The sequence below is a fragment of the Salvelinus alpinus genome, chromosome 4, assembly GCF_045679555.1.
Source record: "Salvelinus alpinus chromosome 4, SLU_Salpinus.1, whole genome shotgun sequence".
NCBI classification, from domain to species: Eukaryota; Metazoa; Chordata; class Actinopteri; order Salmoniformes; family Salmonidae; genus Salvelinus; species Salvelinus alpinus.
This window is the reverse complement of record NC_092089.1, coordinates 77338434-77356987: the sequence shown is the minus strand read 5'-3', so window position 1 is coordinate 77356987 and position 18554 is coordinate 77338434. Positions and strand designations below refer to the sequence as shown.

General features: G+C 40.1%; 2 protein-coding genes across 7 annotated transcripts in view; both read right to left on the bottom strand.

The window, feature by feature from the left end:
- LOC139574470 (transmembrane anterior posterior transformation protein 1 homolog) overlaps nt 1–4428 on the bottom strand; it is a 30612-nt gene extending 26184 nt beyond the window's left edge. For all 3 annotated transcript variants that reach the window (XM_071399072.1, XM_071399073.1, XM_071399075.1), the window contains exon 1: nt 4202–4428. In XM_071399072.1, the coding sequence (XP_071255173.1) occupies nt 4202–4394 (193 nt within the window). In that variant the 5' untranslated portion in view covers nt 4395–4428. The remainder of the gene's footprint in view (nt 1–4201) is intronic.
- A 1299-nt stretch (nt 4429–5727) lies between these two features.
- The window catches only part of LOC139574468 (LIM domain-binding protein 2-like), a 109036-nt gene continuing 96209 nt past the window's right edge, over nt 5728–18554 (bottom strand). For all 4 annotated transcript variants that reach the window (XM_071399070.1, XM_071399071.1, XM_071399068.1 and 1 more), the window contains exon 9: nt 5728–10403. In XM_071399070.1, coding sequence (XP_071255171.1) covers nt 10173–10403 — 231 coding nt within the window. In that variant the 3' untranslated portion in view covers nt 5728–10172. The remainder of the gene's footprint in view (nt 10404–18554) is intronic.

Genomic DNA, 18554 nt, shown 5'->3' with positions numbered 1-18554 from the left:
ATAAATAAAGAATACAAATATTATTATTTTCTTTTGGGGGGGGGGGGGCTTGCCTGTTTTGCATGTTTTTGTGGCATTAATACATGTCACATATCAGTTTGCAAACAAATGTAAAAAAAAATATATATATATATATATATATATTACACAACCGATCAAAAGTTTGGGGTCACTTAGAAATGTCCTTGTTTTTGAAAGAGAAGCAACTTTTTTGTCCATTAAAATAACATCAAATTGATCAGAAATACAGTGTTAATATATTGTTAATGCTGTAAATGACTATTGTAGTTGGAAATGGCTGATTTTTAATGGAATATCTATGAATGCTATTCCATGCAAGAAATTGCCAAGAAACTGAACATCTCGTACAATGCTGCGTACTACTCCCTTCACAGAAAAGTGCAAACTGGCTCTAACCAGAATAGAAAGAGGAGTGGGAGGCCCCAGTGCACAACTGAGCAAAAGGACAAGTACAGTAGAGTGTCTAGTTTGAGAAACAGACGCCTCACAAGTCCTCAACTGGCAGCTTCATTAAATAGTACCCGCAAAACACCCGTCTATATGTCAATAGTGAAGAGGTGACTCCGGGATGCTGGCCTTCTAGGCAGAGTAGCCTTTTAAAATTATAAACTTGGATTAGCTAACACAATGTGCCATTGGAACACAGGAGTGATGGTTGCTGATAATGGGACTCTGTACACCTATGTAGATATACCATTAAAAAGAAAATGTTTTTAAATCAGCCGTTTCAAGCTACAACAGTCATTTTTTACAACATTAACAATGTCTACACTGTATTTATGATCAATTTGATGTTATTTTAATGGACTAAAAAGTTGCTTTTCTTTCAAACGGTAGTGTTTATCATTGAGTTAATAAATCCGCATACAAACATGGTCTCTTTTTTGTTTTCTTGAGCAAGGCAGCTCCACAATGCAGGTGTTTCAGCCTAGCTCAGTGCTTTCTGTGTTGGCGGGGCAAGCCAGCAGAAAATACAGAGCGTTGCACCGTGATTGGCTCAGTGTTCTGTCACTCATGGGGACACTATGTCACCGCCAAGTCTAAGGGTAGAGCTAGAAAATTGGGTGCTGCCATAGAGTTATATTGGAAGTGCCCATCCAAGAAGGCTCAAGGTCATTGGCCACAGATAAAATTACATCAAATCACATTATATCTACAATAACTGATTGGACTGATCATGTCAACATCATACTTACAACTCTTAGCTAGCAGTCATCATCATGAATCAAGTCAACAATCTACTGGCAAATCCTTTTTAATCCTTGTTTCATGAAGAGAAATAATGAAGGGAAATTATAGATAAAATGTATCAGTGCTCATCGGCCATTGGACATAAACATTACACAACAAGTTGGAAATCGGAAATTCAACAATGAGTGGTTTGGAAGAAATCAGTGACAGTGGCTAACTACAAGCATTGCAAAGCAAACATTAGCCTGCTATTCAGTGCAGTGGCTGTGTGGTCCCAAATCTGGGATTAATGGGCTCTTTTCCATGTTTAAAATGATAAACATTCAACATTGGCCTTGCTGTGAATGAAGCATGATTTGTGCCGCGGTCAAAACAACTTAACTCGGAATTGCAAAAACTTGACTTCAGTAAGTTCAAGACAACTGGGAAGTTGGGAATAAATGAGCTCCGACTGGGAAAATACGCTTTGAACGGTCATCCAACTCGGAATTGTTTCTCAAGAGTTCCCAGTTATTTTGAAAGCACCATAAATTCAGAGAATGCCAGACTCTGATGACAACATTTTCCCACGAAGGACCACAGCGCCACCTTCCTGTTCAAGTCAGCACAGCACAACAAGGTACATCCAAAAATGTATTGTATGCTGCTGCATAAATTATGTAATATGACTGGGAGATATGTATACTGTAGCTAAGAAAGTAATGCTAAAGTGTATGTTGTGTAGTAAGATGTTAGTAGACCATGCGCCTCACCCTAATAATTTGGTCTATTTACCCTTCTTAATTTCGCCTACTGTTCTGACTTGGTGGTGCACATGTAGCCTATAACCTGTTTTAGAGAAATGTAATCACTGAATATTGTAAGAGCGTTCATTGTCTGCTTATATGCCCCTTTATTTATCCTACAGTTCTGACTTGGTGTACAGGGAGAACACTGTAAGAACAGCCCATGTTTTGAATTCTGTCGCTATACATTTAAAAAGTGCTAAACAAATAGTTATATTGACTACGTCCGTTCTAGCTCGCTCATTAATGTCTTAATCAAAATTACGGATTGCCTCTTATCCGCTTGTAGTCCTCTTATGCCATAGTTTGTACATCTCAATTGTCATCAGAAACCACATTTGTTTGAGCAAGTCAGCCATATCAGCTATGTTTTTTTAAAGGCAGTAAATGAGGCTGATTGAACTGTTTCGCTGGAAGAAGAGGCTCCGCTGATGTGTAGGTGTAACAGTGGTAAGATGTTGGGACTGCTGTTGGGACAACTTTATGTAGGCCGTTTGTGGGCAGTGTTTGTCACCGTTATAGTGCAATTAATGTATTGTTTTGTGTCGTGTAGTGGCTTTGCTGGCATGCATCCCACTTTTTTTTTTGCCCCACCAAGATTGACATGCTATAATTTCCACTGTATAGGCCGTCATTGTAAATAAGAATGTGTTCTTAACTGACTTGCCTAGTTAAATAAAAGTTCAATTAAAAAATTCAATAAAAATAGGACCTGAACCAACTGAATTGAATTGGTCAATGGATGCAGCTTTTCTCAAATTGACATCAAAAGTATAATTTTTTACAAATATTTTAGCTAACCCTAACCTATTTCTCCTAACCTACTACGTTAATTCTCCTAACCTGCTGTGTAATTTCTCCTAAACCTGCTATGAAAAGTAAATCTTGACAATAGCTGTATTCCTTCTAGACAAAACCAACTGAATTTGAAGGCCACTTTAACCCTAATGGATTATCTAATACACTTGCTCCATACGACTTTTGTTATGAGGAAAACTTTCTGAGCTACAATGGCAGCACAATTATTTACCATCCCACTTATGACGTTTTGGAGTATAGTAACTACGAGTATGCTGTGCTGTTAAATATACATAACAGCAGAATTCATGCAGAATTTAAAACAGTCTCACATGAGTGAGCAGAGACTGTTCTTGTTTGTTGATGTGAAGCAAAGGTTCCCGCTCCCTTTTTTACATTGACTTGAGGGCGTTACCCGAAATGACCCCATACAGTCTTGAAATATTTTACAGTCGGTTGGAAATAGTGAGAACCTGTCAAACATGATATATTGAAAACAAAGTTGATTTCCAACAGAAATAATTGTCTATATTGAACGGATTCCACAACGTTTTGTAGAAAACTCGGCGCCCTACAGTTACAGTATGCATTGATGCATGCAAATAGAAAAGGCAGCAAGCTAACGTTAGCCCAAACATTGACTTTATAGGTAACGTTAGCTAGAGAAACATTAACCTGTGCTAAGCAAAGAACGTAGCTACCTAATGCTAGATACTGTAGTTCACTATCTTGCTAGCTAGCAGGGTCTATGCCGACTTCAGTGACTGTTGCCCCCTCCACGTAGGCTAGCCCAATAATGTACTAGTTCGCGTCTATGAATGGGGTACGTTAACGTAGACGTCTCGTGCCTTGGCGCGGTTCGTGACATGCAGGCAAATTACCAGGAATTAAAACGTCGTAAGTATTTAGTCGCTAAATGACAAATATTTGTAATGATCAGTTAGCATAAATATATTTGTCAGGGGCTACTAATATAAAGGTGAGAAAGCCTAACTGAAAGCCTCTATTGACAAACAATCTTGCAAATCAGCTTGTTAGCTATGACAACAACACCGTTTGACAGCTAGACAATCCAATGGCGTGCTTTGATTGGTTGTGCATTCTGTCGGGACAGCCCACCGATAACAGAAAATTGTTGTGCCACTATTTACATTTACATTTAAGTCATTTAGCTGACGCTCTTATCCAGAGCGACTTACAAATTGGAAAGTTCATACATATTCATCGGTCCCCCCGTGGGAATGAACCCACAACCTGGCGTTGCAAGCGCCATGCTCTACCAACTGAGCACACGCCCTATGACGTCAGCTTCCAATGCATTATTAATATACATATTAAAGAGGTCAGATAAAATGATATCTAAACGATACCGCTTTGATCTGCGCAAGAGATCCAGGGAAACCCACCTGAGTTTTCGCGTTCACGTTGCTCCCGTCTGACAGCGTTTATATCGTAAAAGCCCAATGTTTCCGCCAAATCTGGAGTTCTAACGATTTTCTCCGACTTTGGTATGTTATCCCATGGCCGTTTCCCCTCCTTCTTGTCCTCATTTTCGGATTCTTTTTCATCTGACGGCCCGGTCCCCAACAAGTCCGCCATCTTCAGTATGCCGCCGCGCTGGTAGCAACATTCAGAGACCAACGCAACGTCATCACATTCTCACGCAGGGATTGATTCATAAAATATACAAACATATAAATATTTATCAAACAAACATTATCCACACCGATTATAGACCCACAAAATTCACCACATATATGTACAACAGGTATGTGATTTGTAATATTTTGCCTTATCCAAAATAAGTATCACATAATCATAGGCTTTTGCAAAAAAAATAAGGTGACAATTTCAATTAAATCTCAATTAATTTAACCGCAATATTCAATCAATGGGAATAATAACATATTGATGTGACTGTCAAACCAAATAGGAATATTCTATTTGGATAATCAATGTTCTTTCAAAACCTCAAGATGGCGACAAAGATCCATCCAAATAGTTCACACTTGGGGTGCGTTCATAAATTCCCTCTGGAGTGCCAGCCTGCACTCAGAGTGTGCTCTTGGCGTTTGTAAATTCAGAACATTGTCAGATTGTCCATTTGTAAATTCAGAGCATTTCGCTCGTTCAGTGCGCACACAGGACGCTCTGGTCGAGGAGTAGGGTTGATCCGAGCGTTCTGACCTCACAACGGTAGTCAAGCACCCAAGCTAACTGGCTAAAGTTAGCCAGCTTGTTAGCTACTTCCAGACATAAATGAAAGAACACCTCACTCTGACCATTTTACTCACCCTAGCAGAGCTGGTTAGGCTGTTTTTATGTTATCCAGAGCATTGGTGTCTGTAACTGTGCAGCTGGGAATAATTGAATTACTATTTTTTGCCTATGTCTACTGACCACCGGTCATATTCAACGGGTGTCGAGCGTTAGTAAATTCATCAGTTATTCTGCGCTCTGGCACACAGACGAGAGTGCTCTGAAATCGGAGTAGATAGCCATAGTGAATTTACGAACGCACCTTTGATATCCTGCTGCTTCTCTGCCTTTAGTAACTGATGCCTGAATGATTGATTTCTGTCTTGATTCCTGTTCAAAGAGAAACAAATGGATTGATGAACCAGTTGACCCCATGACCCTAAATAACTCATTATATTGATCAAGGATCTAAGAAGGGGTGGCTGACATTAGCCACATTAGAAATTGGTCATAAAATAGGTTATTGTCCATCAATCTGTCACATTGGAAATACGTTAGGATACAGCACAGTTACGCTGTAGTAACATCATATCGTATTGGCTACCTATTGATAGACACGAGGACAGACAGACTAGAATAAAGGTATAGGAAAACAGATTAATGGAGAAACAGACATGCATGAACACAGAATGCACAGTAATCCATACAATTTCTGCAGAAACCCAATCGGAGCAATCTTTAAGCACGGTTTATTGGCACACATAATGGCAAAGCATACATACCAGACATCAGATATGACACAAAACATCTCTGCGATATAATGTACAAATTGTGCAGAGTTCTAATAATACCAGGTTCAAACCTATTCCGAAATGTGTTAGCTTCCTTACAAATGCACAAATAAATACACAAAAGATCCAAACGTTGTCTTCTTGCCTTTAAGAAACAAAATCTAACAGAAGAGTAGACTAGAGGAGATCAGGGGGGAATCATAGTCAAAGAACAACTGGTAACACTAAAGCAGGGGTTTTAAAACTGCATTTCTGTAGGGCCTTGAGTATGCTGGTTTTTGCTCAATAATTTGCAAATGATGTATACTGAACGAAAAAATGTATGCAACATGCAACCATTTCAACGATTTTACTAAGTTACAGATCATATAAGTAAATCAGTATTTTTGAAATAAATTAATTAGACCCTAATCTATAGATCTCACATGACTGGGCAGGGGCGCAGCCATGCGTGGGCCTGGGAGGCATAGGCCCACCCACTGGGGAGCCAGGCCCATCCAATCCGAATGAGTTTTAAAGCCCACAAAAAGGCTTTATTACAGACAGAAATACTCCTCAGTTTCATCAGCTGTCTGGGTGGCTGGTCTCAGACTATCCCGCAGGTGAAGAAGCCAGATGTGAAGGTCCTGGGCTGGCGTGGTTACACGTGGTCTGCGGTTGTGAGGACGGTGGAACGTTCTGAAATGAACATTCAATTCTCTGGCAACAGCTCTGGTTGACATTCCTGCAGTCTGCATGCCAATTGCACACTCCCTCAAAACCTGAGACACCTGTGGCATTGGGTTGTGTGACAAATTTTTGTGGCCTTAATTTTCTCCAACACAAGGTGCACCTGTGTAATGATCATGCTGTTTAATCAGCTTCTTGAAATGCCACACCTGTCAGGTGGATGTATTATCTTGGCAAAGGAGAAATGCTCACTAATAAGGTTGTAAACAAATTTGTGGACAAAATTGGAGAGAAATAAGCTTTTTGTGCATATGGAACATTTCTGGAATCTTTTGTTTCAGCTCATGAAACATGGGACCAACACTTCACATGTTGTTGTTATATTTTTCAGTATATCTTTAATATCACTCCAATGAGACTAAAATGTTGTTTAAGATATGATTTCTGCATTAATTAAATGACTGAATATAAACAAAATAATAAATATGCTGCTTATAGCAGCAGAAATCGGTCAGACAGACAACCAGAATCCAAAATGCCCTATAGAAATTTGAAACTCATAAATAAAAAAGCTTGTCTAAACAGCTGCCATGTATAGTACAAAATGGTTTCAGAATGGTGGCTAATCTTAAATGGATAAAATTGTAGTTCACACTTCAATTTACAGAGCACAGAGCTAGTTAGAGGACTCATCCTTATATCTGTGCCATTATAGAATCTGTGACAGCATGAGCAACCCATTGAGGCTACAACCCATAGAAATCCCTACCTAGTTGACTACTTTGACTACTTTAAAATGAAGGAAGCTGGAAGGCCTCAATGGCGTTGCTCCTGGTAAAACGGTCTCTATCATTCTCTATGTTACAGAGCTAGAAACCTTGTAACAGTGTTCCCAAACTGATGAATAAAATGTCTGTGTCACAAAAAGGTACATAATATACTGTATTTATTTATTTATCCTTTATTTAACTAGGCAAGTCAGTTAAGAACAAATTCTTATTTACAATGACGGCCTACCAGGGAACAGTGGGTTAACTGCCTTGTTCAGGGGCAGAACGACCGATTTTTAACTTGTCAGCTCGAGGATTCGATCCAGCAACCTTTCGGTTACTGGCCCAACGCTCTAACCACTAGGCTACCTGCCTCCCTGTACTGTACAGTACAGTACCAGTCAAAACGTTTGGACACACCTACTCATTCAAGGATTTTTCTTTATTTTTACTATTTTCTACATTGTAGAATAATAGCGAAGACGTCAAAACTATTAAATAACACATATGGAATCATGTAGTAACGAAAAAAGTGTTAAACAAATCAAAATAGATTTTACATTTTTCAAATAGCCACCCTTTGCCTTGACGGCTTTGCACACTCTTGGTATTCTCTCAACCAGCTTCACCTGGAACGCTTTTCCAACAGTCTTGAAGGAGTTCCCACATATGCTGAGCACTTGTTGGCTGCTTTTCATTTACTCTGTGGTCCAACTCATCCCAAACCATCTCAATTGGGTTGAGGTGGGGTGATTGTGGAGGCCAGGTCATCTGATGTCGCTCTCCATCACTCTCCTTCTTGGTCAAATAGCCATCCGTTCTAATCTGCATCTCACAAAGACACAGCGGTTGGAACCTAAAATCAAAAAATTTGGACTCATCAGACCAAAGGACAGATTTCGACTGGTCCAATGTCCATTACTCTTGTTTCTTTGCCCAAGCAAGTCTCTTCTTCTTATTGGTGTCCTTTAGTAGTGGGTTCTTTGCAGCAATTCAACCATGGCCTGATTCACGCAGCCTCCTCTGAACAGTTGATGTTGAGATGTGTCTGTTACTTGAGCTCTGTGAAGCATTTATTTGGCCTGCAATTTCTGAGGCTGGTAACGCTAATGAACTTATCCTCTGCAGCAGAGGTAACTCTGGGTCTTCCTTTCCTGTGGCGGTCCTCATGAGAGCCAGTTTCATCATAGTGCTTGATGGTTTTTGCGACTGCACTTGAAGAAACTTTCAAAGTTCTTGAAATTGTTAGTATTGACTGACCTTCATGTCTTAAAGCAATAATGGCCTGTCATTTCTCTTTGCTTATTTGAGCTGTTCATCCCATAATATGTATTTGGTCTTTTACCAAGTATGGCTATCTTCTGTCTACCACCCTTACCTTGTCACAACACAACTGATTGGCTCAAACGCATTAAGAAGGAAAGAAATTCATTTTTTAAAAACTTTTAACAAGGCACACCTGTTAATTGAAATGATTTCCAGGTGACTACATCATGAAGCTGGTTGAGAGAATGTCAAGACTGTGCAAAGCTGTCATCAAGGCAAAGAGGGGCTACTTTGAAGAATCTCAAATATAAAATATATTTTGATTTGTTTAACACTTTTTGGTTACTACATGATTCCATATGTGTTATTTCATAGTTTTGATATCTTCACTATTACTATACAATGTAGAAATAGTAAAAATAAAGAAAAACCCTTGAATGAGTAGGTGTGTCCAAACGTTTGACTGGTACTGTATATCAAACAAACAAAATTAAATCATGCAGGAAAAAACTTTAAACATCAGTTTGGGAGTAGGTCATTAAAGGGAAAGAACGAATTCCAAATGTGAAAGGCCTACTGATTGGCAAAGTACAAACATGATTGTAAAGTATTTTGGGGAGAAGCAAAAGAACACCAATAGACTACAAACACAATCAAACAGGTTTGCATGAAATAACAATTGGTGCTGATGCAGTAATTCTGGAAAAGCAATCATGGAACACGTGTCTCCCCATTTGAAGCTGTCCTTAAAGGTGAAACAGAGTCACTTTCCTTTTCATTGAAAATCCAACAAAAAACAACAATGTAAACAAACCAACAGCCAAATGAATTTCCAATAAAAAGGCAAAAGCTCAAGATGGCGACGTCTCAGCCATCGCGGATGCAGTTTGGTGGCTCTATATGGGCTGAGTATAAACCTTGCCGGTTAGTTCTGATTGAGGCTGATGTCCTTAAAGGAGCCATTTTGTTTTTGATGTTTTGTTTTGACTTCCCCTGTCAACTGTCCCAGAGGTGTTGCAACCTGCAAATCAAAGGTCAAAAGGGCAACAACCACAGAATCGCACTACAGTTAAAGCTCAAGGACTGAGAAGGTGTCCATGAAGGACAATTCTTATGAACACCTGCATTGTGTCATTCCCAGAGCTATCCCAACTCTCCTAAGACTGTGAATTCCAACCAAATCCAAACAGAGGAATTCTAAGAAAAATTGAAAAAAGAAAACCCAGTATTGTTTACGTCATCATTGCAATGCATACAACCTGTATGTATTTAGGTGAAAAAGCAGTGTTATTCGTATGGATATTGCTGTGCAATGTTAGTCAGTTCTCTGTCTCTCTCCTCGATGTTACAGTGAAGTCGGAGAAGAATTGTTCTGATATTTGGTGAAGATGATCGATCATGATGAGTGACAGTGACACCGTTGACCACGACGTGAAAAGAATTGCCAACAGGGTTCAATTCAGTACAATGTGAGGTTTTAGAGGGCGCCGCCCTAATGTGCCAAATAGGTACAGTTTTTTAATAATTATTTTCCCTCTTTGTTTTACTGTGAGGGCAACATGGTCTCATTAGAATATGTCCAAAATAGTAACATTCAACCATTGAAGTTAAATGTCAGCTAAGCGGACATATGAAGGTTGGAGCACTGACTGTGCTCTCGGTGGCCTTGGTCTCTGTGTGTTCTACTGTGACGACTGTGGCGCTGTGCTCTCGGCCTTGCTGTCCTGGTTGTTGAGCGGCTTGCTGCCCCACGGGCTGTTGTTGCCGAGCGCTGGCGAGCCGTTGAAGTCATCCTCGCCATCCAATCCGTTGGTGGCGTCGTACTGCGTGTTCTCCAGACGTGTGATCAGACGCTCGTCCTCGTCCCCGAACTCCCCGCCCATCAGGGTGGGCTCACCAACCACCATCACGTCCTGAAAGGAGAGAGGTTAAGGACCAGACATTAAGGACAGGTTAAAGGTCAGAGGTCAGAAATGTTGAATGACACATTGCTGCATGTGTGAGAAATGCATGACATTCTGAGAGATAATACATGTAGAATTGATAATATATTGATTGTACTACAGTACCAGTTAAACGTTTGGAAGCACAAACTCATTCAAGGGGTTTTCTTTATTTTTACTATTTTCTACATTGTAGAATAATAGTGAAGACATCAACACTATGAAATGACGCAAATGGAATCATGGAGTAACCAAAAAAGTGTTCAACAAAACAAAATATATTTTAGATTTTAGATTCTTCAAAGTAGCCACCCTTTGCCTTGATGACAGCTTTGCACACTCTTGGCATTCTCTCAACCAGCTTCATGAGGAATACTTTTCCAACAGTCTTGAAGGAGTTCCCACATATGTTGAGCACTTGTTGGCTGCTTTTCCTTCTCTCTGCGGTCCAACTCATCCCAAACCATCTTAATTGGGTTGAGGTCGGGTGATTGTGGAAGCCAGGTCATCTGATGCAGCACTCCATCACTCTCCTTGGTCAAATAGCCCTAACACAGCCTGGAGCTGTGCTTTGGGTCATTGTCCTGTTGAAAAACAAATGATGGTCCCACTAAGCATAAACCAGACGGGATGGCGTATCGCTGCAGAGTGCTGTGGTAGCCATACTGGTTAAGTGTGCCTTGAATTCTAAATAAATTACAGACAGTGTTACCAGCAAAGCACCATCACACCTCCTCCTCCATGCTTCATGGTGGGAACCACACATGCGGCGATCATCCGTTCACCTACTCTGCGTCTCACAAAGACACGGCGGTTGGAACCAAAAATCAAAAATTTGGACTCATCAGACCAAAGGACAGATTTCCACGGTCTAATGTCCATTGCTCGTGTTTCTTGGCCCAAGCAAGTCTCTTCTTCTTATTGGTGTCCTTTAGTAGTGGTTTCTTTGCAGCAATTCGACCATGAAGGCCTGATTCATGCAGTCTCCTCTGAACAGTTGATGTTGCGATGTGTCTGTTACTTGAACTCTGTGAAGCATTTATTTGGGCTGCAATCTCAGGTGCAGTTAACTCTAATGAACGTATCCTCTGTAGCAGGGGTAACTCTGGGTCCTCCTGTGGCGGTCTCCATGAGAGGCAGCTTCATCATAGCGCTTGATGGGTTTTGCGACTGCACTTGAAGAAACTTTCAAAGTTCTTGAAATGTTCCGTATTGACTGACCTTCATGTCTTAAAGCAATGATGGACTTTCATTTCTCTTTGCTTATTTGAGCTGTTCTTCCCATAATATGGATTTGGTCTTTTACCAAGTTGGGCTATCTTCTGTCTACCACCCTTACCTTGTCACAACACAACTGATTGGCTCAAACGCATTAAGAAGGAAAGAAATTCCACAAATTAACTTTTAAGAAGGCACACCTGTTAATTGGATTGCATTCCAGGTGACTACCTCATGAAGCTTGTTGAGAGAATGCCAAGAGTGTGCAAAGCTGTCATCAAGGCAAAGGGTGGCTACTTTGGGTGGCTACTTTTTAATCTCAAATATTAAATATATTTTGATTTGTTGAACACTTTTTTGGTTACTACATGATTCCACATGTGTTATTTCATAGTTTTGATGTCTTCACTATTATTCTACAATGTAGAAAATAGTAAAAATAAAGAAAAACTGAATGAGTTGTGTCCAAACTTTTGACTGGCACTGTGTATTGATCATATATGTTTTATGGTGTGATATGCAGGTTATACTAACTCTTAATCTATGGAAATATTCATTCAGCGCAGTTCATGTCAAAGCATAAGTCAAAGCCTTTAGACGTTCATTATAACTGTCGATGACTATACATGCAAAGTGTATTGGTCATACTGAAATTAAGCTTAAAACTGTCTTTGTTCCTGCTTATTGCTGTACTATGGCCACTGACAAGTGTCCACTCTAATCTGTATGGATGATAGTTCCTACCACTGCAATGAAGGCCCAAAAGCAAAAACACTAGAGAACATTGGGTCTCATCAAGACCAGTAGCCTTCCCCTGAGCTTCTAATCCTGAATGGAAGCGTGGGTTCAGATCCAACTTCTGACACCATGCGTGGGTTCAGATCCAACTTCTGACACCATATGTTGGTAAGGAGATGGGACACCATTCTGTTATAGCTACAAGAACATATTTACTAAGGCTGGGATTCAATTCAAAGCACAGCACACTAGACAGTTGACAATGCAGACTTTAAAGGCATTTTCCCCGACGTTCATGGAGATCATATTTACGGTTAACGCTGCAGATGTCGGTTCAATCTGAAATTACCAATAAATGTCAAGCGAGCTATAATACAGATCTAATGCGGATCGGATTGAATCCCAACCTAGTATAAAACCTGATATGTTATACAGATCATTATCGGTACTGTAGTACATAATGCTACAACCCATAAACTGCCCATGCTATCACAGTCTTTTGTGGCAAGTGAGTGCTCTATCCATCTCTATGACAACTACTCATGGGCTTCTAACCCCATTTACCCAGCTAACCCATCTAATCCATCTAACCCTTCTAACCATCTAACCCATCTAATCCATTTTACCCTTCTAACCCATCTAATCCATTTTATCCTTCTAACCCATCGTACCCTTCTAACCATGTAACCCATCTAACCCTTCTAACCATCTTACCCTTCTAACGATTTTACCCATCTAACCCTTCTAACCCATTTGACCATTCTAACCCATCTAATCCATCTAACCCTTCTAACCATCTGACCCTTCTAATCCTTCTAACCCATTTTACCCTTCTAACCATCTTACCCTTCTGACCATCTAACCCATCTAATCCATTTTACCCTTCTAACCATCTAATCCATTTGACCCTTCTAACCATTTGACCCTTCTAACCATTTGACCCTTCTAACCATTTTACCCTTCTAACCCATTTGACCATTCTAACCCATCTAATTTGTCTAACCCTTCTAACCATCTGACCCTTCTAATCCTTCTAACCCATTTTACCCTTCTAACCATCTTACCCTTCTGACCATCTAACCCATCTAATCCATTTTACCCTTCTAACCATTTTACCCTTCTAACCATTTTACCCTTCTAACCATCTAACCCATCTAATCCATTTGACCCTTCTAACCATTTGACCCTTCTAACCATTTGACCCTTCTAACCATTTTACCCTTCAAATCCATTTTACCCTTCTAACCCATTTACCCTTCTAATCCATCTAACCCATCTAATCCATCTATCCCTTCTAATCCATCTAACCCATCTGACCCTTCTAAACATCTGACCATTCTAACCCTTCTAACCCATCTAATCCATCTAACCCTTCTAATCATCTGACCCTTCTAACCCATCTAATCCTTCTAACCCATTTTACCATTCTACCCTTCTGACCATCTAACCCATCTAATCCATTTTACCCTTCTAACCATCTAATCCATTTGACCCTTCTAACCATTTGACCCTTCTAACCATTTGACCCTTCTAACCATTTTACCCTTCTAACCCATTTGACCATTCTAACCCATCTAATTTGTCTAACCCTTCTAACCATCTGACCCTTCTAATCCTTCTAACCCATTTTACCCTTCTAACCATCTTACCCTTCTGACCATCTAACCCATCTAATCCATTTTACCCTTCTAACCATTTTACCCTTCTAACCATTTTACCCTTCTAACCATCTAACCCATCTAATCCATTTGACCCTTCTAACCATTTGACCCTTCTAACCATTTGACCCTTCTAACCATTTTACCCTTCAAATCCATTTTACCCTTCTAACCCATTTACCCTTCTAATCCATCTAACCCATCTAATCCATCTATCCCTTCTAATCCATCTAACCCATCTAACCCTTCTAATCCATCTAACCCATCTAACACTTCTAACCCATCTAAACCTTCTAATCCATCTAACCATTCTAATCCATCTAACCCATCTAACCCTTCTAATCCATCTAACCCTTCTAACCCATCTAACCCTTCTAATCCATCTAACCCTTCTAACCCATCTGACCATTCGAATCCATCTAATCCATCTAACCCTTCTAATCCATCTAACCCTTCTAATCATTCTAACCCATCTAACCCTTCTAATCATTCTAACCAATCTGACCCTTCTAATCCATCTAACCCTTCTAACCCATCTAACCCTTCTAATCCATCTAACCATTCTAATCCATCTAACCCTTCTAATCCATCTAACCCATCTAACGCTTCTAATCCATCTAACCCATCTGGCCCATCTAATCCATCTAACCCATCTAACCCTTCTAACCCTTCTAATCCATCTAACCCTTCTAATCCATCTATCACTTCTAATCCATCTATCCCTTCTAATCCATCTAACCCATCTGACCCTTCTAAACATCTGACCATTCTAACCCTTCTAACCCATCTAATCCATCTAACCCTTCTAATCATCTGACCCTTCTAACCCATCTAATCCTTCTAACCCATTTTACCATTCTACCCTTCTAACCCATCTAATCCATCTAACCCTTCTAATCATCTGACCCTTCTAACCCATCTAATCCTTCTAACCCATTTTACCATTCTACCCTTCTGACCATCTAACCCATCTAATCCATTTTACCCTTCTGACCATTTTACCCTTATAACCATCTAACCCATCTAATCCATTGTACCCTTCTAACCATTTTACCCTTCTAACCCTTCTAATCCATCTAACCCTTTTAACCCATCTAACCCTTCTAATCCATTTTACCCTTCTAACCATTTTACCCTTCTAACCATCTTACCCTTCTAATCCATCTAACCCATCTAACCCTTCTAATCCATCTAACCCATCTAACACTTCTAACCCATCTAAACCTTCTAATCCATCTAACCATTCTAATCCATCTAACCCATCTAACCCTTCTAATCCATCTAACCCTTCTAACCCATCTAACCCTTCTAATCCATCTAACCCTTCTAACCCATCTGACCATTCGAATCCATCTAATCCATCTAACCCTTCTAATCCATCTAACCCTTCTAATCATTCTAACCCATCTAACCCTTCTAATCATTCTAACCAATCTGACCCTTCTAATCCATCTAACCCTTCTAACCCATCTAACCCTTCTAATCCATCTAACCATTCTAATCCATCTAACCCTTCTAACCCATCTAACCCTTCTAACCCATCTGACCCTTCTAATCCATCTGACCCTTCTAATCCATCTAACCCATCTAACGCTTCTAATCCATCTAACCCATCTGGCCCTTCTAATCCATCTAACCCATCTGGCCCATCTAATCCATCTAACCCTTCTAACCCATCTAACCCATCTAACCCTTCTAACCCTTCTAATCCATCTAACCCTTCTAAACCATCTAACCCTTCTAATCCATCTAACCCTTATAATCATTCCAACCCTCCTTATCCATCTAACCCATCTGACCCTTCTAATCCATCTAACCCTTCTAACCCATCTAACCCATCTAACCCATCTAACCCTCCTAATCCATCTAACCCTCCTAATCCATCTAACCCATCTGGCCCATCTAATCAATCTAACCCTTCTAACCCATCTAACCCATCTAACCCTTCTAACCCTTCTAATCCATCTAACCCTTCTAAACCATCTAACCCTTCTAATCCATCTAACCCTTATAATCATTCCAACCCTCCTTATCCATCTAACCCATCTGACCCTTCTAATCCATCTAACCCTTCTAACCCATCTAACCCATCTAACCCTCCTAATCCATCTAACCCTCCTAATCCATCTAACCCTTCTAATCCATCTAACCCATCTAATCTATCTAACCCATCTGACCATTCTAACCCTTCTAATCCATCTAACCCTTCTAATCTATCTAACCCATCTGACCATTCTAATCCATCTAATCAATCTAACCCGTCTAATCCATCTAATCCATCTAATCCATCTAACCCTTCTAATCCCTCTAACCTTTCTAACCCATCTGACCCTTCTAATCCATCTAACCCTTCTAATCCATCTAACACATCTAACCCATCTAATCCATCTAACCCTTCTAATCATTCTAACCCATCTAACCCTTCTAATCATTCTAACCCATCTAACCCTTCTAATAATTCTAACCCATCTGACCATTCGAATCCATCTAACCCTTCTAATCATTCTAACCCATCTAACCCTTCTAATCATTCTAACCAATCTGACCCTTCTAATCCATCTAACCCTTCTAACCCATCTAACCCTTCTAATCCATCTAACCATTCTAATCCATCTAACCCTTCTAACCCATCTAACCCTTCTAACCCATCTGACCCTTCTAATCCATCTGACCCTTCTAATCCATCTAACCCATCTAACCCTTCTAATCCATCTAACCATTCTAATCCATCTAACCCTTCTAACCCATCTAACCCTTCTAATCCATCTAACCCTTCTAACCCATCTAACCCTTCTAACCCATCTGACCCTTCTAATCCATCTGACCCTTCTAATCCATCTAACCCATCTAACGCTTCTAATCCATCTAACCCATCTGGCCCTTCTAATCCATCTAACCCATCTGGCCCATCTAATCCATCTAACCCTTCTAACCCATCTAACCCATCTAACCCTTCTAACCCTTCTAATCCATCTAACCCTTCTAAACCATCTAACCCTTCTAATCCATCTAACCCTTATAATCATTCCAACCCTCCTTATCCATCTAACCCATCTGACCCTTCTAATCCATCTAACCCTTCTAACCCATCTAACCCATCTAACCCTCCTAATCCATCTAACCCTCCTAATCCATCTAACCCATCTGGCCCATCTAATCCATCTAACCCTTCTAACCCATCTAACCCATCTAACCCTTCTAACCCTTCTAATCCATCTAACCCTTCTAATCCATCTATCACTTCTAATCCATCTATCCCTTCTAATCCATCTAACCCATCTGACCCTTCTAAACATCTGACCATTCTAACCCTTCTAACCCATCTAATCCATCTAACCCTTCTAATCATCTGACCCTTCTAACCCATCTAATCCTTCTAACCCATTTTACCATTCTACCCTTCTGACCATCTAACCCATCTAATCCATTTTACCCTTCTGACCATCTTACCCTTATAACCATCTTACCCTTCTAATCCATCTAACCCATCTAACCCTTCTAATCCATCTAACCCATCTAACACTTCTAACCCATCTAAACCTTCTAATCCATCTAACCATTCTAATCCATCTAACCCATCTAACCCTTCTAATCCATCTAACCCTTCTAACCCATCTAACCCTTCTACCATCTAACCCTTCTAATCCATCTAACCCTTATAATCATTCCAACCTTCCTTATCCATCTAACCCATCTGACCCTTCTAATCCATCTAACCCATCTAACCCTCCTAATCCATCTAACCCTCCTAATCCATCTAACCCTTCTAATCCATCTAACCCATCTAATCTATCTAACCCATCTGACCATTCTAACCCTTCTAATCCATCTAACCCTTCTAATCTATCTAACCCATCTGACCATTCTAATCCATCTAATCAATCTAACCCGTCTAATCCATCTAATCCATCTAACTCATCTAACCCTTCTAATCCCTCTAACCTTTCTAACCCATCTGACCCTTCTAATCCATCTAACCCTTCTAATCCATCTAACACATCTAACCCTTCTAATCCATCTAACCCTTCTAATCATTCTAACCCTCCTTATCCATCTAACCCATCTGACCCTTCTAATCCATCTAACCCGTCTAACCCATCTAACCCTTCTAATCCATCTAACCCTTTTAACCCATCTAACCCTTCTAATCCATCGAACCCATCTAACACATCTAATCCATTTAACCCTTCTAACCATTTTACCCTTCTAATCTATTTTACCCTTCTAACCCATCTAATCCATCTAACCCTTCGAATCCATCTAACCCTTCTAATCCATCTGACCCTTCTAACCCATCTAACCCATCTAACCCTTCTAATCCATCTAACCCTTCTAATCATTCTAACCCATCTAACCCTTCTAATCATTCTAACCAATCTGACCCTTCTAATCCATCTAACCCTTCTAACCCATCTAACCCTTCTAATCCATCTAACCATTCTAATCCATCTAACCCTTCTAACCCATCTAACCCTTCTAACCCATCTGACCCTTCTAATCCATCTGA